The sequence below is a fragment of the Heteronotia binoei genome, chromosome 8 (assembly GCF_032191835.1).
Source record: "Heteronotia binoei isolate CCM8104 ecotype False Entrance Well chromosome 8, APGP_CSIRO_Hbin_v1, whole genome shotgun sequence".
NCBI classification, from domain to species: Eukaryota; Metazoa; Chordata; class Lepidosauria; order Squamata; family Gekkonidae; genus Heteronotia; species Heteronotia binoei.
Genome location: NC_083230.1, coordinates 49,719,762 through 49,746,117, shown reverse-complemented (window position 1 = coordinate 49,746,117; position 26,356 = coordinate 49,719,762). Strand labels below are relative to the sequence as shown.

General features: G+C 44.0%; 1 protein-coding gene across 4 annotated transcripts in view; it reads right to left on the bottom strand.

The window, feature by feature from the left end:
• Positions 1-26,356, bottom strand: part of CNOT2 (CCR4-NOT transcription complex subunit 2) — a 120,008-nt gene that overhangs the window by 44,038 nt on the left and 49,614 nt on the right. For all 4 annotated transcript variants that reach the window (XM_060245052.1, XM_060245051.1, XM_060245054.1 and 1 more), the window contains 2 exons: positions 17,715-17,837; positions 9,348-9,414 (listed from right to left, as the gene is read on the bottom strand). In XM_060245052.1, coding sequence (XP_060101035.1) covers positions 9,348-9,414; positions 17,715-17,825 — 178 coding nt within the window. In that variant the 5' untranslated portion in view covers positions 17,826-17,837. The remainder of the gene's footprint in view (positions 1-9,347; positions 9,415-17,714; positions 17,838-26,356) is intronic.

Below are 26,356 nucleotides of genomic sequence, written 5' to 3'. Positions count from 1 at the left end.
TCACAGAAATGGCTCATTTGTTTTTCAGGAGGTCAAAGAAATTGATTTGAGCCCATAAAGCACTGTTTCAGAGTAAGGCTTCTGCGTAATATTAGAAAGCACGTTGGAAAGGATATGGCATGTTCTCAAAAGTCAATTAAGTAACTGCATTATTCATGGAAAGAGATAGGCTTTGTGGATTATATACTTTCTATTCAGCTAAAATGGAAACATCAGCCCTTCACCAACTTCTTCTATGAACAGTATACTTAATAAATAACTGTTACAGTCAATTTAAAAATTATGTAGTGTATATGTTAGCACTGAAAATAGTGATTAACTGGTGCAGCAAAAAAAACTATTAAAAATGAAGGTATGTGTGCTTTTTTTTTTTACTACAAGGAATTCTAGTGAAGAGCTCAAAAAAGTTATACATATTGCTATCTCCATGGAGGAACAGGGACCATAGCCAATACTGTTATCTATGGGAACCAATTCACCCATACATGTCTGGTCTTCAGATTATCACAGGATAACCATGTCATGTGCTCCTGTTACAATGACTGTTATCCTTTGTTAAGAAAAGCTCAGTCACTTCACTTGCCAAACTGCTTTCCCAGGCTTTCAACTACCTTTCAAACCCTGCTCTGAAATCAACTTTGGAGAATGAGAGGAGCTCTCAGTTTATTATAAATACTACCAGTTTCTCCTGCTCATATATATGGAATAGCAGAACAGAAAACACATACCCATACATATGTTTACATAGTCTTTTTGGTCTATCCGAGTGTGGCATTTTGGAGTGGTGAAGAATCCTAGGACACACTAATGTTAGAATCCACAAATTAAATTATGGCTATTCACGAAACCAATTTTGATTTATAAAAAAATCAGCACTACTCTGCAAGGAAGAAAATTAATGGACACACTGTCATATAATGGGAAGTATTGTGGGGAAAACAGATTGCTTACCTATAACTGATTATCTTTGAGTGGTCATCTGGGCATTCACACCCTTGGGATCTAATGCCAACTCCAACAGTGATGTTAAAGCTCCAAAATGAGGATTTTCACACCCAGCTACTAGAACTGCACCGCACGTGCCCAGAGGAGGGGGCTAGGATTCTGTTAGTTCCTACTGACTGAGGAACTAGCAGAATCCTGGCTGAGCAACCCAGAACAAGAGCAACTAGGCTGAGAGCAGTGGGGAAGGATGGGAGGGTGGTATGAATGCTCAGATGACCACTTGAAGATTATTAGTTACAGGTAAGCAACCTATCTTTTTCATGGTCTCTGTGCTTCACATCCTTGGGAAAGTAGCAAATTAATTCCTACCTGGAGAAGGGTGCTGGCCTGAAGAACAGACAGTACCACTACCGCCCTACTCTGCTGGTGGATATAAAGGACATAGTATTTGACGAATGTGTTTAGTGTGGTCCATGTGGCAGCCTTGCTGATCTCATGCAGAGGGACACCTTTCAGGAAAGCCATAGAGGTAGCCATCACTCTTGTGGAGTGAGTTTTCACTTGTCCCAGGAGAGCCCATTTGGCCCGCAAGCAGCAGAGTTTTATGGTTTCTACAAGCCACTTAGTCTTTGAGAGGAAAACTCAAAGCTCTGATGATGAACAGGTGAGGCAATTGCCAAAAGAAGCATGTTTTGTCCAAATAGAACAGGAGAGCCCTGCGGACATTCAGAAAGTGCAGCCTGCATTTTTCATCTGTGATTGGGTTAGGGAAGAACATGGGGAGGACCAGTTCTGAATGGATGTGGAATTCAGACACCACTTTAGGGAGGAAGTCAATATGAGGAGTCAGTACCACCCCATCTGCTAGGAAATGTATATAAGGGGAATCGAAGGGCTATCAGTTCACTAACTCTCCATGATGACATGATAACCACTAGGAAGGCTATCTTCCAGGAAAATAGGCAGAGGTCACACTTTACTAAAGGCTCAAAAGGTTTCCTGGTAAGCATACTGAGGACCAGGTGTAGATCTCATGCAGGGATGGGGTGTCTCAGGGGTGGATGCATGTGAAGTAACCCCTTGACAAACCATTTACTGGTTGGATGGGAAAAGACAGAGGCCATCTACATCAGAATGGTGGGCTGAGATGGCTGCTAGATAGACCTATAGTGAGGAGTGGGTTAGGCCTCTGTCCAGCAAAGAGAGGAATGGAGAAAATGCATGAAAGTGGAGCTGTGGAGGTCTATCCTATATGACCTTGTGGAGGATCCATGTGATAAGTGGAATCAGGAGAAATACGTAGGACCACAGGAGAAGGAGGCAGTCTCCAAGTGACAATGGGTTTCTACCACCCCTAGAGCAGAAGTGTTGACATTTTCTATTTTTCCTGGTCGTGAAGACATCTGAGGCTGTCCTCATTTCTCAAAAACTGGGGTCAGATAGAGACTGTTGAGTTCCCACTCATGTAATATTGCACCTCCTCAACTAAGAAAAGTTCGCTTGAGTATTCAGATCAGTGTGATGCCATGGCTGATGCACCAAGCGCATAGGGAGACAGCTAGGTACCAGAGTTTCTGGGAGACCATGCCCCCTTGACTTTTAATATAGTTGCGGGCTGTAGTATTGTTTGTGAGAACTGCTATGAGCTTGTTTTCCAGGAATGGAAGGAAAGACTGAAGGACAAACTAAATGGCAAGTGGTTCCAGAAAACTGATACTGGAAGTACGATGGAGAAAGTCCCATGTCGTGCCCACAGAAGTCCTACAGAGGTGAGCACTCCATCCCCACAGAGATGCATCTGTACTAAGAGTCCCTGCAGGTCTGGGGAGATGGAAAGAGGCTCCCTCCAAGAGGTGTATGTCCTGATTCCACCAATTGAAAGAGAGAAGGCTATGGTCTGGGATGCTGAGGACTATGGTCTGGTGGTGTTTGAGCAGACTGTGGTGTGCCAGAAACCAAAGTTGTAATGGCTTCATTCTGAGCTTGGTGAAAATAATGACAGAATTGGTGGCTGCCATGAGACCAAGCAATCTTTGAACAGCGTGAGCCATAACTGAGCAATTTGCACTTGCCTCTTCTACTAGCAATTGAAGTGTTGTGGCTCTTGAGCGGGGAAGGCAGGCTCTGGCCACTGTAGAGTCAAGAATCGCTCTGATAAATTGAACTCTCTGAGATGGCTGGAGGTTGAATTTCTTAAGATTCATGCAGAGCCCCAAGTCTGATAAAAGGGTCAGAGTGATCTGAATGCCCTGTGAGAGCTGTAGTTTGGAACTGGCCACCAGAAGCTAGTCATTGATGTATGGGAAGAGGATGACACCCCGTAGATGTAAGTGAGTCACTACCACTACCTCAGTCCCTTGGTGCAGTGGAAATCCCAAAAGTGAGTACAGTGTATCGGTAGTGGTTGTCCTCTACTGTGAATCTGCGGAAGCATTTGAACAGATGCTGAGATGGAAATAAGCATCCTGTAGGTCTATCATTGCCATTCAACAATCCTTGGATAACAGGAGTAGGATCTGTGCTAGAGTCATCATTCTGAATTTCTTGGCTGTGATGAATTTGTTCAGGGCTCTGAGTTCCGTAATGGGTCTGAATCCACCATCCTTCTTTGGCATGGTGAAGTATACCAGGAATAAAAGCCCTGTCCCTTCTCTTCCAATGGAACAGGTTCTTTCGCTAAGGAGGGATAGGATCTCATATCTGAGAACCATTGAAGACTGGGTGGTCATTACTTATGAAGTAGGTGGTAGACACAGAAATTCGACCCCTTGGCAATGACAGAACCCATATGTTGGTTGTCATGTGCTGCCAAGATGTTAAGCAGGGGTGGAGGCAAGTAACAGACAGCTGGAGGTGTAAGTCTGGTGAACCAATTTGGGTGGAGTCAAAGATTCTTTTTAGGAGCCTTGGAGGTTTTTGCTTGGAGTTGTTGATGAGACACTGCAAATTTGGATTTGGAATAGTAGGTAGATGAGTGTTATTGTACGAATGAGATCTTCAAGACTGGTCAGGAGAGCTTCTATTTGAGGATCGTCTGAACCATAATCTTGACCATGATTGCAACATCTATGCTCTTGTTGAGGCAGAGACTCTCAAATTCCTCGAAGCTTTTAGGCTTTTGTCTATATCCTGTAGGATTGTGTCAGTGGTAGCATGGAAGAGTCCAATGCCATCGAAAAGAAGGTCTTCAATGGTAGTTCTGGCGTCTGGTGTCAGCAATGTGGAGAAGGGTCAGAAATGTCTCCTCAGGGTTACAGCAGATGTGAGCATCTTGGCAAATGTGTCTAGACTGTGTTTGGTAGAATCCACCAGCTATTTAGAGACTGTCATGCCCTCCCTCTGAATCTTCGTGATCTTCATTTTGGCATCCTCTGGGAGAGTCGGGAGAATGTCAGAAAGTTGTTCCAAGAGGGCATACTGGTAGCAGGCGAAGCATGCCAAGTAGCTGGCATTCTTAATGCCCAGAGTGGCGGTAGAGTAAAATTTTCTGCCAAATGCATCCAATTTTTTACCCTCCTTTTCATTTAAGGGTGAAGAAAGCATGGCAATCCTTGGAGGAGGATATGACAGTCAAGGAATTATGTTTTGGGTGACAGAATAGTAATTCCGCCCGATTCTTGTACCTTATACATATGGTCCAAGTGATGAGAAGAAACAGCTGTAGATGATGGTTTGTCCCATGGGACTTTGGCTGCTTGAAGGAGGACAGTGGTCAAATGAAAGGTGATTGCAGTGAAGGCGTCTTTCTGAACCACGCTGAAGATTAAGTCCATCACCTCTGGTTGGAGTTAAGAGTACGGAAATACCCAATGTGGTAGCTATTTGTTTGATTAAATCCCCATAGGATTTCAGGCCCTCCGATGGAGAGATCCTTGAAGATGGGTGTTGCAGGAGCAGGTGGAGAGAGTAGAGGATGGTACCTTGTGTGATAAAGGGGCTCAGGAGCCAGGGGATCTTGGTCCAGTGAGTTGTCCCCACTGGTCGACACTGATTGCGAAGAGCAAGGACTGAGTTAAGTCAAGTCTAAGTAATCTGCGTCGGCACCTGTGGAGTTAATCGCAGCTCCACACCTATGGAACCAGCTCCCGGAAGAAGTGCGAGCCCTGCGGAGCCTTGACCAGTTCCACAGCCTTCAAGACCACCCTTTTCAGGATGGCCTTTGCCAGCTGAGTGACTGCTAGGTGACTTCTATCACCATTATTTTTATGAACAGAATTAGCACCTGAAATGTATCTGTATTTGTATTTGTTTTAAATTGGAATGTTTTTAAGATTAATGTGATTTTAAACCTTTGTATAATTATATGGATATGTTGTTAGCCGCCCTGAGCCTGCTTCGGCGGGGAGGGCGGGATATAAATAAAATTTTATTATTATTATTATTAATGAGATGAATGGTGACTTAGATACCTGGGAGTTCACCTGATGAATCAATGACTGGAGGATCTGAAGAAGTACTGAAGTAGAAATTGTCAGGTCCAGTAGATGTGTTGGAGTAAGATGAATAGTGGAGCCATGAGAAGGGCGAGTCGGTTGTTTCTTCTTAGAATGCAAGCGTTTAGTATTGCTTGACTTGTGATGTTTGTCCTTCTTGCACTTTTTTTTGGGAAAAGCTGAAGAGGACTGAGAAGTCAACATTGATACTATTTCAAAGCTGATGCACCTGTGCTGATGGAAGTTGATGCTGAAATCAATGCAGATGCCAATGACATCTATTTCAATGGTATGGTAAGGTGGGGAGATGCTAATGCTGACACTGATGCCCCTTTGGATTATCGCTTTTTTTCTGCTATTTTCTGTGGTGCAAGAGCCACAGCCGACAGGGCTGCCCAAAGTCGTGCCACTCGGTTTTTCTGTGTCTGTTTCCCAAACTTCAGACAGTGTGGGTACATATCACGTATCATTGTTCCTTCAGACACAGGAGAAAGAAGAATGGGCCATCTGTTGTGTGAGTTTGCTCCCACAACTGGAACAATGCTTAAAGCACCCGCACATAGGTCGAAGGTCTCATAAAGGGAAGGAGCAACAAAACTTACACTAAACTTTTTTTAAAAGGAGCTTAAAGAAAGAAAGACATTTCACCAACCAGAGCCAAGAGAAACAACATCCAATAGTATGCACAGTCAGAAAAGAACTGGCAGGATCTTAACGCCCTCTTCTGGGCATGTGCGGTGGAGTTCCTGAGCATGCCCAGTGGCTGGGAACGAAAATCCTCACTTTGGAGCTTTAGCAACCCCACTGGAGTTGGCATAGGCACCTTAGATCCCAAGAGTGTGAAGCAGAGACCACGAAGAAGAAAACAGGGACTTAGTGATATTACCCTGTGGAAATGTGCATGTATTCTGTGACAGACATTTAGGGGCAAGGAAGTTATCTCCAGTTTTGCTTTCCATTTTGTTCCTAGTTTTGTCCAGGTCCTACTGAATTATTGTCAGAGATCCAGCAAAATATTACAACAAACCCATATTATTTTCACAGTTTGAACCAAGAGAGATTGCTCATCCTAAAACCCATGTTTCATTACTGTTACACAGATGGCTGTTACACTGAACGACACTATTCTCAAAGACAAAGGAACCAAAAGAGGAAAACCATAGACCCCTGCAAAAGATAAACCAAGGGTGTCAAACATATGGCCTGTGGGACAGAACTATCCCATGCAGAGCTCTTATCTTGCCCATAAGCAACTTGCCAATATGGCAGGCCATGACTTACTGTGGGCCCTGTGTTGCAGTACCACACAGGAAGAGAGCCAGCAGGGTAAGGGGCAGCCATTATGGCCACATCCAGTAAAGTGGGATGGGCTGTGGGGGCAATTCAGGGGCCAGGTGATGGCAGTCCTCCCCTTCCCAAGCAGACTTCCCAAGCAGTGAAAGTCTGGTCCTCCACTTCCCAAGCGGGCCTGAACTGGTCTCAGAGGAGGGGGAGGGACCACCAAGGGGGTTTTGCTCTGTGCCTCCTGCCCCTCCTCACCTGACTGCATGGGATCTCTTGATCTTGGATCTCAGTCACCCCACTCCATTTTGCCACTCCACATTAAGCAGCACAATGAGAGTAGAAGCCCACTCACCCAGGCCAGCTTTGGTGGATGAGGTCGGGTCAGCCACATCGATTGTGCTGAGCTCAGGAGCAGCAGAAGCAAGAGGAAGCAGCCAGGAAGTAAGCTCAGCCACCTCCACCCCAATCTTCGGGGTATGGATCAACAGCCTGGACTTACAGAGTTCTGAACAGGCAAGTGAGGGCTGAGGAGCCTGAGAGAAGTGTCGTGGGGTGCCATCAGGGGATTCAGCAGTCAGAATCACTGTGAGGGCCCCTCCCCCCCTTATAGCCTCTCACAGGAATATGCAAGAACTTTGCCAGGCCATGGAGGTTTGCATTACAATGCAGGCTTAATAACTTTCACCACCTTCTGGGGACTGGGTGAGCTGCCTCGGCTTGGACATGGGTGCATGACTTGAACCACCAGCATCCTGGGTTTAGGGGTGAGGGGTAGTGGCGGCTGCTGGAGTAAGCTAGGGACCAAGAGAGAGTGATGAGGGGAGGGGGAGTCTCAGCTGGAGGAGTGGCTGTTTAGGTTGCTATGCAGTTACTACTCTGACCTGCACCATCCCTTCACCAAGCATGTGGACCAGCCTGAATTGTGGCACCAGCTGCTGGGATACTGAGGCTGGGCTACAGCAGAGGCTGCCATGAGCCAGGGAGGGCAGGGGGGGGGAGCTGCTGACAGATGGAAAAATCTGATGGAAAGTGAGGCAGCCAGAATCACTGTGCGTCCCCTTGGTCTTGCGGGCCTAATTGACCCAGCAGCTGCCGGCTCTCTTCCAGGGGGCTGCTGGGAGTGAAGATGAGATGTGGCAGCCAGGCTCCCTCCTTTTTTTTTATTTGTGGGCTTCCCCCCTTCTGTGAACTGGTGGAGGGAAATGGAGGAGTCACTGTGGAGGCCGCAAGCCAGGATGAGGCAGCAGGCTGTGGTTAACAACAGGGGACAGGATTTGATGGAGAGGTAGCTAGGAAAGCCGGAAAGGCGCCACACATAGAAGCTTTGTTTCAGCCACAGTTGACCCAGTAGCCTGGGAGAGGGCCCCTGTAGTGTGCACAAGGAGCACAAACAACCAGCCCTGGCACCCCAATTGCTTCACGGCAGCTTCTTTGATCTTGAGAGCTTCAACCGCAGCTGCATTCAAGGTTAATGTAGTCAGCCAGGCCACCTGATTCCTCACCAGATCTCGGGAGTCAGACGGGGTGGACATGGCAGCTACATAAAGGATGCCAAGGGACAAAGCCACATCTCTCTCCCCTCATTTGGAGGAGAGACAGCTTGCTCGTTCGGCTGAAAAATGGATGGATAGATAGATAGTTAGAAAGACAGATAGTATGAGGGGCTCTGATAAAGCTGGGTAATTTTCTGTCTGCACCCTGAAGACTTTGCATTTGGTATCTTTTCCTAGAAGGCCTTGGAAGGTGTATACATACAAATTGATTGTCTTTGAAGCATGGTTGTATTTCGAGTAAAAATATTGTTAATTGGGCTTGCCTGTGATCTTTATAAAATTTATATCTCCAATATCTGGTGTTACATTTTATGGCACATATGACCTGGCCCAACAAACTGACATTTATGTCAGATCCGCTCATCATAACAAATAAGTTCAGCACGCTTGAGATAAACTCTTATGATATCCAATAACCTAATTATTTAATAAAAACTAGGGAAAAGTCTAAAACTAGGGTAATGTGAGCACTAAAACTGCTGTTTTCAACCTATAAGCTTTTGTTATAATCAAATAACTAATCTGATATACAGCAAAAATAGCATAACTTTTAATACAGGGAAAACTGTCTACCACTTGTTCTAGAACTATTGCTCTTCATAAAGAATTTAAATGCTGTGTATTGTACTACTATACTGAAAAAACAATTTTCTGTAACCTCCTCAGCTTAAAAACAAGAGTCAGCATTCTAGAAAACAAAAGGTACTCTTCAAATTGGATTCAGAGAACTGGGAGTGAAGTAAAGCACATGGAATGGATCCTTGCCACCTTCCCCTTCTTACTGCAGCTACCAAAAAAAATAAAAAATGAATTCCTGATGGCCAGGGAGCTTTCAAACAGAGTGGGATATAGTATGGAGGGGTAGCAATGGAAAGGCGGAATCAGCAGGACTTGCTCCTGGTACATACTGTTAAGTAAGTGCAGTTTTTCAAGGGACTGCTGAAAGCAAAGGAAGGCAGCAGAGATCCATTCTGCAAACAGTGTCCATGGTTTTCTGATTCAAGCCAATTTTTCAAAAATAATATGGATATGTTGAAATCATATTGAGCTAAACAAAGAAAACAACACACAAGCGCAATTTCAGAACAACATAACTACCATTAAAGAAGCATGTATAAAATAGCATTCTTACTTTGTTGCCCGTATAAACTTGCCCCAAATTGAGACAGCTGACCTGATGTTGATGGTGATGCCAACATCTAGATTTGAAAATTAAAAAGTCAGTCAAAGTGAGGATAATGATGTCTTTCTATAGCATTATACTCTTTAATACAAGTAATACACTTCATCAACTGAAATTTTACAAAATTCTTTTAGCAAAATATGGTTATAAAACAGAAACCAAATATCTGAAACATGTCCATGCTGTGCTAATAGGACCAACAGATGAGATCCACAGGGAGAGCTTTCTGCCTATTCACAGAACCTGCTAAGTGCCACCTCCCCCACAAAAGCTGCTCTATAGGCAGAGGGAACCTCAGGAGATGCTTCTAAGGTTCTAAAAGGAATTGCAGAAAACACAAAACTGAAAGAATCCTGATGTGCTTGGACACATGCACATGATCTTCTGGATCCACAGCACTGTCTTCATAAAGAATTTAAATGCTGGCACCCCAATTATACTACCACTAAACAAAAAATAATTTTAGAAAACATTTATGCTTTGAAACTCTGTCAGGCAATCTGGCTTTAAAGTCAAGGAAAATAGTTTTTCAATACTATATGCAAAATATATATGTCAATTCATCAAAATTTCCTGCAACTGAAGATTCTTTGTCATTGTTTTCTAATGAAAAGAGGCATGCAAAATGTATAGTAATATCAACTATTGATTTGTGAAGAGAAGTTTTCATTGCTGGATGCTTTGCTTCAGTTTGGGTTGTCTACTTCAGAGTGCAGGTGAATGCTCACATGACTGAATATGCCTTAGTGCAAAAAACTTAGTAAGAATAGTTCCAAATTCAGTCAATACTTCCCAACCCAAGGCCTTCCCTGACAGGTTACCTAATGTGGCACGCACCAACACCTTTCCTGGTGCCCATTAAGTGCTTTTAGAAAGTAGATGGGGACAGGTGGGGATTTTGCATAGCAGGGCTTCTGTCTGGCTGTGCAGATTAAAAGGCATTCTGTTAAATAAGCTTCTGCCTGAAATGTTGGAGAGTTACTATTAGAATTAAAGATAAACTCTTGTCTTTAAAATTAGAATTAGCAGACCTTGATGAAGGCTTACACAATTATTTATGGACTAGGAATAAGGCCTGTTATGAAGAAAAATACAACCGGCTCTAGAAAGAGGCTCTAGGCAAGTGTCCCCCCCCCCCCACTTGCTGTCTTTCTATCCACCCAAGGGGGTCATTTTCTGCAGGGAAACTGATCTGACTTCATCTTTCCATCTCTTCCCTCTCCCTGTAGCCTCTATCTAGAAAAAGGACCGTCTATCTCCACATTAGGGAGGGGGGCAGACCAAAGCAGATTACATCATTCTCCTCTCCCCCCTTTGACCCTGTGGGGTAGGTTAGGCTGAAAGTCTGTGACTGGTCTGAAATCAGTCAACTTCCCACAGCAAGAACCTGGGTCTGGCAGACCATGCTCTGAAGCCCTAACTCCTATGCCACACTGGTTGTGATGAGGGGCTGATGCTAAATAGTAGCAAGCAGCCAGGCCTAGTGTAACCAACCTCCAGGTGGAGCCTGAAAACTTCCTGGTATCACAACTGAACTCCAGACAACAGATTTCTTTCCCCCTGGGAAAATAACTGCTTTGGAGCTGTTGGACTCTATGGCTTAATATTCAGCTGAGGCCTCTGCCCCCCCATACCCTGCCCTCCACAAACTCCACCACAAAATCCCCAGGAATTTCCCACCAACCTGGAACTGGCAGTCCTAGTCAGGACTGGGCCCAATGAGTTCTCCTTCAAAGGCCTTTAGTGCTACCTTTCAGATCAACATTCTCTATCTGATAGTTAGTTTTAAAAACAGGAGTTCATTCTCTCTCTTTGTCTCTATCTGGCTTTTCCTCCCCCTCCCTCTCTGTCTCTGCTGCCACAGGACCCCATCCCCCCTCCCTTCCAGAGGAGGAGAGGGAGGAGCCCTCAGCCAATCACAATCACAGAAAGGCTTTCTCTGGCTCTTTCCCTCTTCCCTCAGTCAATCAAGGGAAGGCTTTCTCTCTCCTCTGTGGAGCAGTGACAGGCAGCTCAGCCAATGGGAGAGTTTCTGATTCGTGACCAGTCTGCGAAGGGGATTATTATATAGGAGAGATTAAGCAAAAAGATAATAATACTAGCTAAAAAGATCATAATACAAGAAAGAAGTCACATAATCAAAGATGGACTTTTGAGAAAGACCATTTACTATGATGGATATATAAGATCTTACTCCAGGTAGAAACAGAAGTGTATGGGAATGAAATAGAAGTATAATTAAAATCTGTTTTAAATGTAACATCTTGAACAGAAATGGGTTCTTGATATGAGGCATATAATAGATCTTCCTTTGCACCTTGATACATTTATCTGTCAAAGGTTCTAACGAATATGTAAAAGCTGTAAAAATATGTAATATTGAATGTGTAGTAATGATGAAAATAATATAGTCAAAGCAGATTAATTATGAAGTTTGAATTTTAAAATGCTGAATACAATCATACTCAAACGGAAGTATATTGTACATCTACTTATTTATATTTGTATTCTGCTCTTCCCACAAATGGGCTCAGAGCAGATCACATCATAAATAAATACATGCCTTAACAGAATATAACAATTTCAAACAATTAGTAATACAGTTGAAAAACAGATAACAGTATGACCTCAATACAGAACTTTAACTGGAATGACTGGATCTAGAGATCATCTTATCTGGACCAAATAATGGTGGAGAGCTTCAGCAAGGAAGGTGGACTTCATTGGATGCCCTCTGCCTCAACCAAAGGCCTGGCAGAACAGCTCCATCGTACAGGCCCTGCAGAACAGCAATAAATCCTACAGAGCCTAGATCTCAAGTGGGAGCTCGTTCCAAGGTTAGATGGATGTCCCTCAGGCCAGGAACAACCAGAAGATGTTGATCAATTAAACACAGTGGGGGAGGCAATCCCTCAGTTATGTTGGTCCCTGGCCATGCAAGGCTTTAAACCAGTGGTCCCCCAACCTTTTTGACACCAGGGACTGGCGGCCCACCCACTGTGGCCCCAGAGCCAGAAGGGTGGGTGAACTGAATTTGGCCTCCCCCGCACACTGCATAACTCACCACCCTGCCCCCTCCCCACACTTAGCACCGTAAAAACAGAGGGGGAAGCGAGGCTGGTGGCCCAGTTGCTGACCCCTGCTTTAAAGGACAGAACCAAGTACCTTGAAGCAGATCTGGTGCTGAATTGGTAGCCAGTGCAACTGGAAAAGCACCAGCTGGATGTGTGCCCACACAGGTGACACAAGAAGTATGCTGCCACATTTTGCACCAGCTGAAGTTTCCAGATCAGCCGCAAGGGCAAGCCCATGTAGAATGAGTTACTGTAATCAAGCCTGGAAGTGACCATTGCATGGGTCACTGTAAGCAAGGCATCCAGGACCACCCCCTGACTCCTCACCTTTTGGGCTGGCACAAACAGTGTGCCATCCAAGGTGAGCAGCCTGATTCCCCAGGCTTAGGTACAGAACCTCTGTCTTTGTTGGATTAAGTTTCAACTGAAACTACTGCAACCATCCAGCCATGGCCCCTAGCAACCTGGTCAAAAATTCTCCAGGGAAGAGTTTGGGTATTATAGGTAATACCTTAAAATTATAACAAAGGGGATATAACAGAAAATATCTTCTGTCTTATACATTTTGAATTACATGATTATCCCTGACAAACACAATTTTGTTGCATAATGTCTTTTTTCCTTCCCTTCTCTTTCCTGTACCCCCACTATCTTCTTAAAGAAATAGATTCTTTAAAAAAAAAGATAACCTCTATCTCTATTTTGTGGTTTTGCCTACCACCCTGTGTCAGAATTCTAAAGGTGACTACAGACTCAAACAAGTTGGGGACCCCTGACATAGAAAAAGAAACAAGTCAACTTTCAACTACAGTCTGAACTAGAATAGCAGAGACACAACTTTACTGTCTCACTGAAAACTAGGCTATTGATTTCATAAAGAGCCATTTGTCTGGGTGCCTTCAAGTAATCAGATAAGGAAGCTTTTCTATATTGTCCAGAAAAGGCAGACTGACAAGAGTGGTTGTGGAGCAACTCCAGGTCCTCCTAGGTGATACAACTGCTCTGTGGCCCCTGTGGCTTCCACCAGGTGCAAATGACTAATTGACAAGATGAAGAAGGCTGTAATATTGTTCTGCAGAATATTTAAAACAGAATAGTTCAGGAAGGCATTTTATAAAAGAAAAAAAGAATGGTATAAAATGGAATCATTCATGAATGAATTTTTTATAAAGGGAAGACCTTTTTTTATTATCTGTGAAAAAATTTCAGCAGTTTCAATACTGCCCCATATGCATTGTTTATTGGATGCACTGAATTAGTTTTATTTTCTTGTTCTCTGGTTGTGTACTCCAGTTTTATTGCATTATTTATTTAATGTATTGCAATGGTGTTTTACTGTTCATTATTCTAATTAAAACTTTCATGAACATAAATAGTACAGCTACCTTGCAACTTTGTAATGCTTTTGTAGATCCTCAGGTTTTGTTTCATGGAACTCAATGTAAACATGCAGAAATTACTGCACTGGCACAAGCAAAAGAGCCCCCAGGTTCTGGAAAGGAGAATTTAAGGAATTTGCCAAATTTATGACAAACAGGTCTATCATGACAACAAAATGGGACCTCCATGCTGAGAGGCAGTAACTACCTAGCACTGGGGATAAACAACTGGGAAGAGCCATCACCACCCGTTTAGCTTCAATGGTTATGTAGCTGGCTCTGCTCCATTTTGCTCCCCTTACATCCAACCAGTGTTCTAGTTTCAGGTCACTTGTAATATAAGCACCCAGACTGACTTTTTGGGTCAACACCAAATTTTTGTGAATACAGGTAGAAGAAAATTTTAAACACATGGCTAATCGAACCCAGCATCCTGTCTCACACAACAGGGCACAATAGCCAAGGACTTCTGATTTTGCCTCCTAAAACTGGTATTCAAAGGTTTACTGCCTCTGATCATGGAGGCTCCCTGTAATCACCATGGCTAGTAGCCACTGATGGAAATCTCTTCAATTAATATCTCTGTTGTTGTTCAGTCACACAGTCGAGTCTGACTCTTTGCAACCCCATGGACCAAGTCATGCCAGGCCCTCCTGTCTTCCACCATTCTCTGAAGTCTGCTCAAATATCTAGTCCCCATTTAAAGCCTTCTGCAGCCATCAGTACATCCTCTAGCAATAAAATCCACATTCTAATCAATTTAATCTCATTTAATTAACATGATTCTGGATTCTATACTAATAATATATCCTATGATTTTGAAATATTTTTCCATCCAGCCCTAATTAACTTTGCACAAAGACCTGAACCTCCTAATTTGTCAGTGTTACTGGTAAGATTCCTTGAATATTTTGACAAACTGTTTGTGTGTGAGGGGGGGATTTCAGTCAATTTTCCTTTCCTACTGTGGCCTCCGTCCTTGGTGTTGTGTAATGCCAGGCCCATAAAGAATAAGACCTCAGTCCTGCAGGACTTCCTGCTTAGGCAGGATATGGACCTGGCTTGCATGACGAAGACCTGGGTGTGAGATGGGGAGACAGTAGCTCTCTCCTAAGTTGCTCCTCCTGGGTTCTCAGTCCTTCATCAAGCACAAACTAGCAGGTGGGGATGAGGAATGCCTTTTTTCATACGTGAGGCTTACTCCTTCTGGGCGTTCCCATCTCCAGAAATCACTGGCATAGAGTGTGTTGGCTTGATGTGAGATGTTGGGGAGAGTTTGGCAATCTGGCTGATGTACTGTCTGCCTAACGCACCGGCCAGTGCCTTATCATCCCTGATGGAAGTTGTAGCAGGCTGGGCTTTGGAGTACCCTTGAATCATAGCCTTGGGTGACTTCAATGTCCATGCCAAGGACATGGCCTCCAGTTAGGTGGTGGACCTAGTGTCTTCCATGGCAGCACTAGGACTCTCCCAATATGTAACAACCCCCACACACCAGGCTGACACATGCTAGATTTGATATTTGCGGCAGGAGATGCAGTGGACCGGATCTCGGCAGATGCAGTGCCATGGTCGGACCACTGTGCCTTGAGGGCCCGTGTGAATATGCCACTTCTACCCTGTCTAGGCGGCGAGCAGGCTTTAGCTCATCCTCAAAGTCAGATGGACCCTATGAGGTTTCAGATGGCTTTGCAGGATCCCTGGCCCTCTGGCAACTCGTTGGATGAGCTTGTGTAGACCTGGAACAGCCGGCTTGTGGAGACCTGGCATCTTCTTCGTCTCTGTTCATGATTTGCGCTGTAGTATACCCCAGAGTTGTGATCGATGAAATGGCGACAAAGATGACTAGAGAGGCAGTGGCAACATTCTCATGACAAAGCAACGAAAACATCCTATCGGTCATTTATGTGGACCTATGAGATGGCAGTCCGGGACGCAAAGGCGGCTTACTTTGAGACCCAGATTTCGTCTGCAACCTCATGCACAGCACCTTTAGTGTAATTTGGTCATTAACAACCTTATCACACAGTAAACCAAACATTAGGGAACAGAAAATAGGCTGCAAGGCTTTTGCGAGCTTTTTCGCAGATAAGATCTCATCATTCTGACATGACCTCCCCACCACATTTGATACAGTGAGCAAACTCGAGGCACTGAGCACGTCTTCAGGTCCATTTTTGGATTCTTTCACTCCACTCAGCCTGGAAGAAGTTGACAGGATCCTTCTTACTGTGCACCCTACCACATGTGGGTTGGATCACTGCCCGTTTTGGCTAGCGAAAGCTAGCCAGGTAACGTTACATGAACCACTACAGGTGATCATCAACAGATCTCTCTTAGAAGAGATCTTCCCCATGACCACCAGCTACTGTCTAGCCGCCTCGCCAACATGGGGATTCAGGGGTCCACCTTGCAATGGATGGTCTCTTTCCTCCAAGGTTGGGGGAAAAGGGTGGCAATAGGGGAAGAATCATCCCGGAGGCACCCACTCACATGTCGTGTGTCGCAAGGGGCAGTACTGTCCCCGATGTTATTTAACATCTACATCCACCCCCTTGCCCAGATTGTCAGGAGGTATGGGCTAGGGTGCCATCAATATGCAGATGACACCCAGCTCTATCTATTGATGGATGGCCGATCCGAATGTGCCCTGGACAACTTAGACCTGGCATTACAGTTGACTGAAGTTAAATCAGATGAAGATGGAGGTTCTCTGAGTCATGGTGGTCTAGGAAAGGAGATCCCCTTGCCAGTTTTAATGGGGTGTCTTTAATACCAGCCCCAAAGGTCAGGAGCCTTTGGGAGTGCTCCTGGAGTCCTCTTTGACTATGGAGGCCCAGGTAGCAGCCACTACCAAGTCCACCTTTTTCCATCTGCAGCAGGTACGGCAGCTGGTCCTCTTCTTGGAGCACCGCAACTTAGCAATGGTGATCCATGCTATGGTCACTCGAGAATAGACTACTGTAATGCCCTCTACATGGGGCTGCCTTGACTCTGACTTGGAGACTGCAGCTAGTGCAGAACGCTGCAGCACAATTGTTAATGGGGCTCCCTCGATGGGAGAACATTCAACCAGTGCTGAGAGAGCTGCGCTGGCTGCCTATTGTGTACTGAGTCCGTTTCAGAGTGCTGGTAGTAACCTTTAAAACCCTATATTGTCGGGGACCTGTCTATCTACGGGACCGCCTTTCCTCATATGTTCCCCCCCAGAGAGCACTGCGTTCAGGAACTCAAAATCTGCTATCCATCCCCAAACCAAGGGAGGCCAGACTAAGCTCTACATGGGCCAGGGCCTTCTCAGTGGCAGCACCAATGCTGTGGAATGCTCTCCCAGAACCCATAAGAGCCCTGCAGGATCTCTCCCAATTCTGCAGGGCCTGTAAAACTGAACTTTTCCGACAGGCCTATAATAACTAAGTGAGAGAAGGTTGCCACTCTATGCTGCTGAGCAATACCATCAGAAGGATCACGAACAGATCGACAGAAGAACTATGTCACCATCATAATCTGACTCGCCTATACCAAAATTCTTGAATAGCACCAAATATGTAGTTTTAAATTGTTAATTTTTTTGTTTTATTGTTTTCAATTGTAATTGGAAATTGTTGGTTTTAACATGACTGTTAGCCACCCTGAGTCCACTCACGGAGAGGGCGGGATACAAATCTAAGGTAAATAAATAAAATAAATATCCCCTCATATTGTTCCTGGATATTCCATGTTGCACTGTAGTAGAGCGATACAGGCAAAGAAGACTGCTCTACTGACAAGATGTATTTCTAGTTCCATGTGCCTGATTTTTTTTGGGGGGGGGGGGGGCTATTTTAACTTGTGAAAAATATGTGAAAAGTCACAAAACTTACATCTTTTTCTGATCGATGTGGAAACATCGAAGACTGGCTGTAGTACATGTTTTCATCGTGGTAGTCGCTGTCGACCCCCTCTACAAACTTCTTTCTTGAAGCACCAAACATGCTGTTTGTCACCTAGATAATAAGCGAATAGCATTATACTTTGCACATGGTCATTTCTCAATGAAATAATAAAAAAAAAATTCTCAGTTTATAGATATTCTTTAAAAAAGACTTGTTTTATGCTTCTTTTAAAACACTATGCAAGCAACCCAATTATTGTTTATATTACTTTAAATTATTCAGAGCTAGCATCTGTACCCACCTATGCTAAAAACAAAATAACTTTGCATTCATACAGACCAACAACGTGCTTCACTAGCTATATGTGCTGACAACTACTATGAGAAGTATACAACAGAAGCTAAGAGATGTTTATCAGTAAAGTAGTTATCAATTCTGTTAGCCAGGGCATTCTTAACACTTCTACCAATGTAGGTTATTCTGGCAACGCAGACCACAGGAGGGCAAACTCAAGCATTAGAGGATATCCATATTGGATTAGCTTCTGCTATTCTCAGTCACCAGTGACACTAGGTTCAGCAAAAGCTATTATTTAAACACTTTTGTATTGCACCGAAGAATATTCCAGATTCCCCCAATACACTACTAGTGTATCTCATTGCACAAATCTCTTGAGAATATAATTATCACATACAAAATTGAATGCATATTTAACAGGCTCGTGGATTATCTCCTCTTTTACTTTGGCTGAGCAAAGTGATGATGAGACGAGAAATCTTTAATGGCAGCTGTTCCTAGGGAGAGTAGACTCAACCAAGTCAACAATGGTCTTGCTAGGTAACACCTCTCTCTTTATTGCTTCTACGGATCAACAGGTAGCCCTTCATTATAAAAATGTTATATTCTTAATGTTATATCACTGAATATCAGCACTACAATAGCCAACTATGAATATAAAAGTTTGCCTAATTCAAAAAAATCAGGAAAAAAAATCCTAAAGAAATATACAAAGAGAATGTGAATAGGCAAGGCTGTCATTGTAGCATGCCTAGATGAGTGCAGGAAAAGTTTCCTTAGTCAAGGTTAGAAAATAACTACTCACAAAGTAACACGACAGCTTGCTCAGCTGATAACACCCCAGAGAGTTCTGGTCTTTGATGTAAGCTTAATGCTGGTTATGTTTTTGATGTAGTTTTTAATAGTAGCAACTAGTCTCATTTGTAAGTGTATGCTGAAAAAGTGACGGTGATAGAGCAAAACCAGTACAACCTTAAAAACTCCCAGTCATCACCAAGTTGAGGAAGCACACGAGGAGTTAGCTATATATCAGGAGATGTAAGGTAAATTGTTTAAAGGTGTTGATGCCCATAGGGGTGTCAAACTCATTTGTTATGAGGGCCAGATCCGACCTTGTTGGGCTGGGCCATGTGTGTCATAAAATGTAATGCTAGAAAACAGAGATACAAACTTTATAAAGCACACAAACACAATTTTTTAAAAAAAACAAAACATTAAAATAAAATGTGATTAAAACATTAGCATTCACTGGTCTTAAAGGTGCTTTCTTTGTATCTCTCCTGTGCGATCTGGGGAACCGGGCAAAGCAAGCTCTGGCTCTTTTCTTCCTTCCCCACAGGAGCAGGAGGGGGAGGAGCCTCAGTAGCTCTGTTGTGCGATTGAGAAAACTTGGCAAAGCAAGCTCTCCCTCCCTGCTTCCTCCCCAAGGGAGAGGCCTCAGCCAATGGAGAAAATAGAGGTTTTGCCCTGTAGCTCCTGTGCAACTGAGTGAGCCTGGCAAAACCTGGCGGGGAGGGCGGGATATAAATAAAAAGTATTATTATTATTATTATTATTATAAAACAAGCTGTGATGCAGAAGGATGGAAGCAAGAGAGAGGGGAAAGGAAGCAGATGACAGCCAGATGCTCAAGGGTCTGATAGAAGCCCTCCAGGGGCCAGATTCAGCCACCGGGCCACATGTTTGACACCCCCGATCTAGAGAAATTTCAGCGTACTCTGTTTTACAAACTCAAACTACAGAGGGATATAAAGAACAAAGAATTCTAGTGCTGTAAACATAGTTAAGGAAAAGGAAAGATCCCCTGTACAAGCACCAGTCATTTCTGACTCTGGGGTGACAATGCTTTCACAACGTTATCACGGCAGACTTTTTACAGGGTGGATTGCCATTGCCTTCCCCGGTCATCTACGCTTTCCCCCCAGCAAGCTGGGTACTCATTTTACCAACCTCGGAAGAATGGAAGGCTGAGTCAACCTCGAGTCAGCTACCTGAAAACCCAGCTTCCACCGGGGATCGAACTCAGGTCATGAGCAAAGCTTAGGACTGCAGTACTGCAGCTTTAACACTCTGCACCGCGGGGCTCTGTTAACATAATTAGCAGAAGCCTAAATATTATGCAGATAGAAATAATGAATTGGATGTAGTAACTCCAATCTGTGACTACATCCAAACCATTCTAGTGGGAAAAGATCACCAGGACAGAGCAGCAAGGGCACAGTTACAGGATTACACAATGTAAGGTCTGAAAGTCAGGTCAATGAAACCACATTCCTCAATCTCACATAATCCTGACAAAATCATACAACGTAAATTAGTGGTTCAGGACCATGGAGTGTACAGTCTCCAAATAAAAGGTATTTGTGCATGGTATAGGTTCTTAACCTTCATATGTCCAGCTCTTAAGTTTAGCTGACATATAAGCATAGACATAGGTTTTAACAGAAGATATAAAAAAGACAGAGTAGATCTTTACTGTGCTAATAAGAAATGGTATGACAAACTCGAAGTTGAATGGAAAAAATGCTGCAAATCTAGCTTGATGCCTTAGGTAAATGCCTCATTAATTAAAGAACTGGTTAAAGGTCTTTCAGAATATACTGCTTCATGAAATTGTTGGGATAAACTTCCTCCACTACATTAAAACTTAAAAATATATTATGCAAATATGGATAACTGATCAACTACTATATTCCAGATGGTAAAATAATGACACAGTAGAACACCTCTCTTCCTGCCCTTTATTGTCACCTTTTCTAAATCCAAAAAGAGTTTTGTTCAACCCCCCACCCCCACCCCGCTACAAGAGACTGAAGCACTTGATGGCACTACTACCATGGACAACCGATGAGCAAGTTAACAAGAGCAGTTATACAAGCCTATTAAATGTTTTAAATGTATAAAGCAGGAACACTTGGGAAACAAGCAGGACTGAGTAATGGGGATAGGCACAAGCTGCAAAACAAGCCATTAGTTCAAGCATGAACCAGGCCAGTTCATGGTTAATTTTGATCCAGTTTATTTGGTCGTGTCATTCCCAGACCCAAAAACAAACCCATGATAGTTTGGCTAACAAAACCATAAAAATCAGAAAGTGAGAGAAGCCATCAATATTATCTAATAAACTGTAACATAACAATTTTCTACGTATAAAATTGCTGAACAGATCTTACATAGTTAAGCGCAAGTTACATATGTATTTTTGATTTTGGTCTGGACTACATATACAGTATGTCACAAAAGTGAGTACACCCTCACATTTTGTAAATATTTAAGTACCGTATTTTTCGCACCATAAGGCGCTCCAGAGGATAGGACGCACCTTCCTCCTGGGGGGCGATCCGCTGCCTCTTCCTCCAATCCAGCGCTTCCCCCGTGCCTGCTTGCCTGGCTCCATCTTCTTCAGGCAAGCGCTGGGATCGCTCCACGTGGCCCCAGCGCTTCGCAAGTGCCGGCTGCGGAGAGGGCAGCGTGCTTCCTACTTCCCTGTGTGCCTGCCTTCAGCTGTGATGTTTAAAGCAAGCGCTGGGATCGGAGGGGGGAGGGAGCGATCCCAGCGCTTGCTTTAAACATCACAGCTGAAGGCAGGGACACAGGCAAGTAGGAAGCACACTGCCCACTCCGCAGCCGGCGCTTGCAAAGCGCTGGGGCCACGTGGAGCGATCCCAGCGCTTGCCTGAAGAAGATGGAGCCAGGCAGGCGCGGGGAAGCGCCGGATTGGAGGAAGAGGCAGCAGATCGCCACCCCCTCCGAAGGTACGTACCTTCGGACTATAAGACGCACACACTTTCCCCCCCACTTTTTTTTGGGGGGGGGGAGTGTGTCTTATAGTCCGAAAAATACGGTATATCTTTTCATGTGACAACACTGAAGAAATGACACTTGGCTACAATGTAAAGTAGTGACTCTACAGCTTGTATAACAGTGTAAATGTGCTGTCCCCTCAAAATTACGCAACACACAGCCATTAATGTCTAAACTGCTGGCAACAAAAGTGAGTACACCCCTAAGTGATAATGTCCAAATGGGGCACAAAGTGTCAATATTTTGTGTGGCCACCATTATTTTCCAGCACTGCCTTAACCCTCTTGGGCACAGAGTTCACTAGAGCTTCACAGGTTGCCACTGGAGTCCTTCCACTCCTCCATGCTGACATCATGTAGCTGGTGGATGTTAAGAGACCTTGCACACTTCCACCTTCAGTTTCAGGATGCTCCACAGATGCTCAATAGGGTTTAGGTCTGGAGACATGCTTGGCCAGTCCATCACCTTTATCCTCAGCTTCTTTAGCAAGGCAGTGGTCGTTTTGGAGGTGTATTTGGGGTCGTTATCCTGTTGGAATAGTGCCCTGCAGCCTAGTCTACGAAGGGAGGGGATCATGCTCTGCTTCAGTATGTCACAGTACATGTTGGCATTCATGGTTCCCTCAATGAACTGTAGCTCCCCAGTGCCGGCAGCACTCATGCAGCCCCAGACCATGACATTCCCACTACCATGCTTGACTGTAGGCAAGACACACTTGTCTTTCTACTCCTCACCTGATGGCTGCCACACACACTTGACACCATCTGAACCACGTAAGTTTATCTTGGTCTCATTGGACCACAGGACATGGTTCTAGAAATCCATGTCCTTAGTCTGCTTGTCTGCAGCAAACCGTTTGCGGGCTTTCTTGTGCATCATCTTTAGAAAAGGCTTCCTTCTGGGATGACAGCCCTTCAGACCAATTTGATTTAGCGTGCGGTGTATGGTCTGAGCACTGACAGGCTGACCCCCCCACCCCTTCAACCTCTGTAGCAATGCTAGCAGCACTCATATGCCTATTTCCCAAAGCTAACCTCTGGATATGACGCTAAGCATGGGCACTCAACTTCTTTGGTCAACCATGGCAAGGCCTGTTCTGAGTGGAACCTGTCCTGTTAAACTGCTGTATGGTCTTGGCCACCATGCTGCAGCTCAGTTTCAGGGTCTTGGCAATCTTCTTATAGCCTAGACCAGGGTTTCCCAAACTTTTCTTTCCCATGGCCCAGTTATATTTACACTTCTCCTTCGTGGCCCAGGAGACTTTGGAGGTGGAGCCGGGAGACAGGAATTATGTCATTTCCTGTGGTGTCACTTCCAGGTGAAGGGCCAATTGATGTCACTTCCAGGGCACACTGAACCAAAACGCCACCAAAACCAAAACTCCAGCTTTTCCTGTGATGTCATTTCCAGGGCACTCCCCAAACCTGCCTCTTCTCCTGAAGTAACTTTGTTTTCAGAAAAATCTCTCTGAAACTTATGCTGAGCCAAAATGGGGGTGGAAAGTGGCCGGTTTGCAACTTTTTCATACGTTCCCAGTGTCCTCTCTTCCCACCCTCACACCTGCATGCACCTATCTGTGTTCTTCTCCAGCTTGAAAGCACTCCTAATGCCCATGTTCAATTGCCTGCACCACCTACACACCCCTTCCTCAACAGCATTGGCCAGTGTATGCAGTTGGAAGTGCTGTTGCCATTGCCATCAGGAATGCCAGTGCTGTGTACCACCCACACTGGGCCCTGACAGCTGCTGTACCTCAAAATATGCTGACACATTTAGTAGGCCCTTCCTTCAGCTGCTACTACTGGAACCCTTTCTCAAGTTACAACAAAGCTTGCTTGGTTTCAAGAAAATCTTTTGACAACTATTTTTCATACTTTTCCTAGGCTAAAATACTGGGAAATTGCTGTGAAAGGTAGCAGAGAATTGTACTGCGATTAAGGAATTAATTTCAAATTTTATGAAGTTCATAACAAGCTTTTCTGCAGTTATCCCAAAAAGGATATTTATGAGAGGCTTGCAGTTTTTTACTGACTGTGTTTCCCATGCCTTTAAAAGCAACCTGTTGTGCAGATATTTAGCCAGTGAACTTCTTTCATCCTTTTTAATATCTACAGGAGGAGTTTAATTTTGGCATCAGACAGCTGTTAAAAGCAGGACCAGTCAAATGGTGCCAAGTGCATAGTACTATCACTTCCCGTGCTGCTAAAATATACAGCAGTAATCTCCAATAATCTCTTTCTGCCCCACACCTCTAACTCTCACTCACTCACACAGAAATCTCATAGAAAGGCCAGATGGCTACAACTGGGGGTGCCAATTTTTAATTGACAGAGCTCCTATGTCTGCAACAACAGTATGATGAACAGAAAAGTTTCATCCAGTAAAAATGGAAGGAAAGAAGGGGAAAGAATGAAATGGAAGGAAAGGAAAGGAAAGGAAAGGAAAGGAAAGGAAAGGAAAGGAAAAGAAAAGAAAAGAAAGACATGGAAATAAAGAACATAAGAAAAGCCATGTTGGATCAGACCAGTGGACCATCCAGTCCAAAATTCCCTCATACAATGCCCAAAAAGCACCAGAATGTCCACCAGTGGGGTCAGGGGACTAGAAGCCCTCCCACTGTTGCTTCCCCCCACCCACAGCACCAAGAATACAGAGCATCCCTTGCAGATGGAAAAAGAAAAAAGGGGGGGACAAAGGGGAAAAAAGCCTTACTCACCATCAGATTACCCCAGTCAGCAACAATTCTGCCCAGGGGTCGTTCGGTAAAAAAAATAGCTACTGGAATGCCCACTCCCCGCCCCTCCCAGCTGGAAAAAAACACACACCCATTCTTTGCCGCCCAGGCCTCCCAGAAAATCTTCCCAAAAGAATATATTGCAAGGCACATGAAAGCTCATACCTTGAAGAACACTTCATGGATCTAAAGTGCCAGTGGATGCCAGCTTTTCTCTCAAAAATTGGGAGCGGAGAAGGAAGGAGAGGCAGCTCAGCTCTTCTCTGCACAACACAGAGACAGGGGAAGGAAGGAAGCCAAATGGAGCTCAGGCTTTTCAGCCTGTATCAGTCTTCAAGGCTAGCTTTTCTCTGCACAACAGATAGTGGAAGGAAGGAAGCAGAGCAGAGGTCATGCTTTGCTGGGGGCGGGGCTAGCTTTGGCTTTTCTTGTGACCCGGTAGTGAGGCTTCCGTGGCCTGGTACTGGGTCCCGACCCTGCAAATGGGAAACAGTGGCCTAGACCATCTTTATGTAGAGCAACAATTATTTTTTTCAGATCCTCAGAGAGTTCAATGCCATGAGGTGCCATGTGGAACTTCAAGTGACCAGTATGAGGGAGTGAGAGTGATAACCTGTTCCCCCTTCACACCTAATATCTTGTACCACTAAAGAGTCACATGACAACAGGGAGGGAAAACGGCTACTTGGGCCCCATTTGGACATTATCACTTAGGGGTGTACTCACTTTTGTTGCCAGCGGTTTAGACATTTATGGCTGTGTGTTGCATAATTTTGAGGAGACAGCACATTTACACTGTTATACAAGCTGTAGACTCACTACTTTACATTGTAGCCAAGTGTCATTTCTTCAGTGTTGTCACATGAAAAGATATACTTAAATATTTACAAAATGTGAGGGGGTGTACTCACTTCTGTGACATACATTTACATTCCTAACATTCTTGACAATTCTGGTGTTTCTGATGTTAGGTCACATAAACATTTTGAACATATACTACTCAGTTCTGTCTCTTAATCCTTATTTTATTCTTATGTTAGTCTTTAAAGCTTTGCAACCTAATTTTGGTCAATATATTCAAACATATATTCTATTTTTCTTGAAATTCAGATTCTGGTCTATTATGCAGGTAGGATGTTAGCTTTGCCATGGTCATATAATCAGTTAGTTTGTTTTTCCAATCAATCAATTCTGGGCATGTTTCAGCTTTCCATTTTGATGCAAATACCACTCTTGCCAACATCCCCATATATTTAAATAATTATGCATTTTTGATAGATTGGGTGGTACTATGTTTAATAACATTTTTTGGATTAATTGGGAAACGACTTTCAATAACTTTTGTATTTCTTTGTGGATCTTTATCCAATATATTTTAGCTTTGTTACTAGACCACCACATATGATAGGTAGGGTCTGTACGCTTGCATTTCCAACATCTGGCACTGTGCCTCTTGTTTGCTTTTGCAATCTCTTTGGGTGTGATGTACCATCTGAAGAACATTTTGTACCAATTCTCTCTTAGTGTTTGAGAGTCAGTAAACTTGATTTCTTTTGACCATAAGTTGTCCCACTGCCTCATAGGGTTATTCTCTTCAAAGTTCTTCATCCATTTGATCATACAGTCCTTCACTTGCTCTGCTTCTGTTTCATATTGCAATAACATTTTATATATTTTTCCTAGTAGATGTTTTAGTTCACCTGTAGTCAAACATTAATAAACTGTTTTATCTTAGGTGGCCTCCTTATTTTGCTATTAATTCTTTGTATTTAGATGTCATTTGATATGTCAGCCA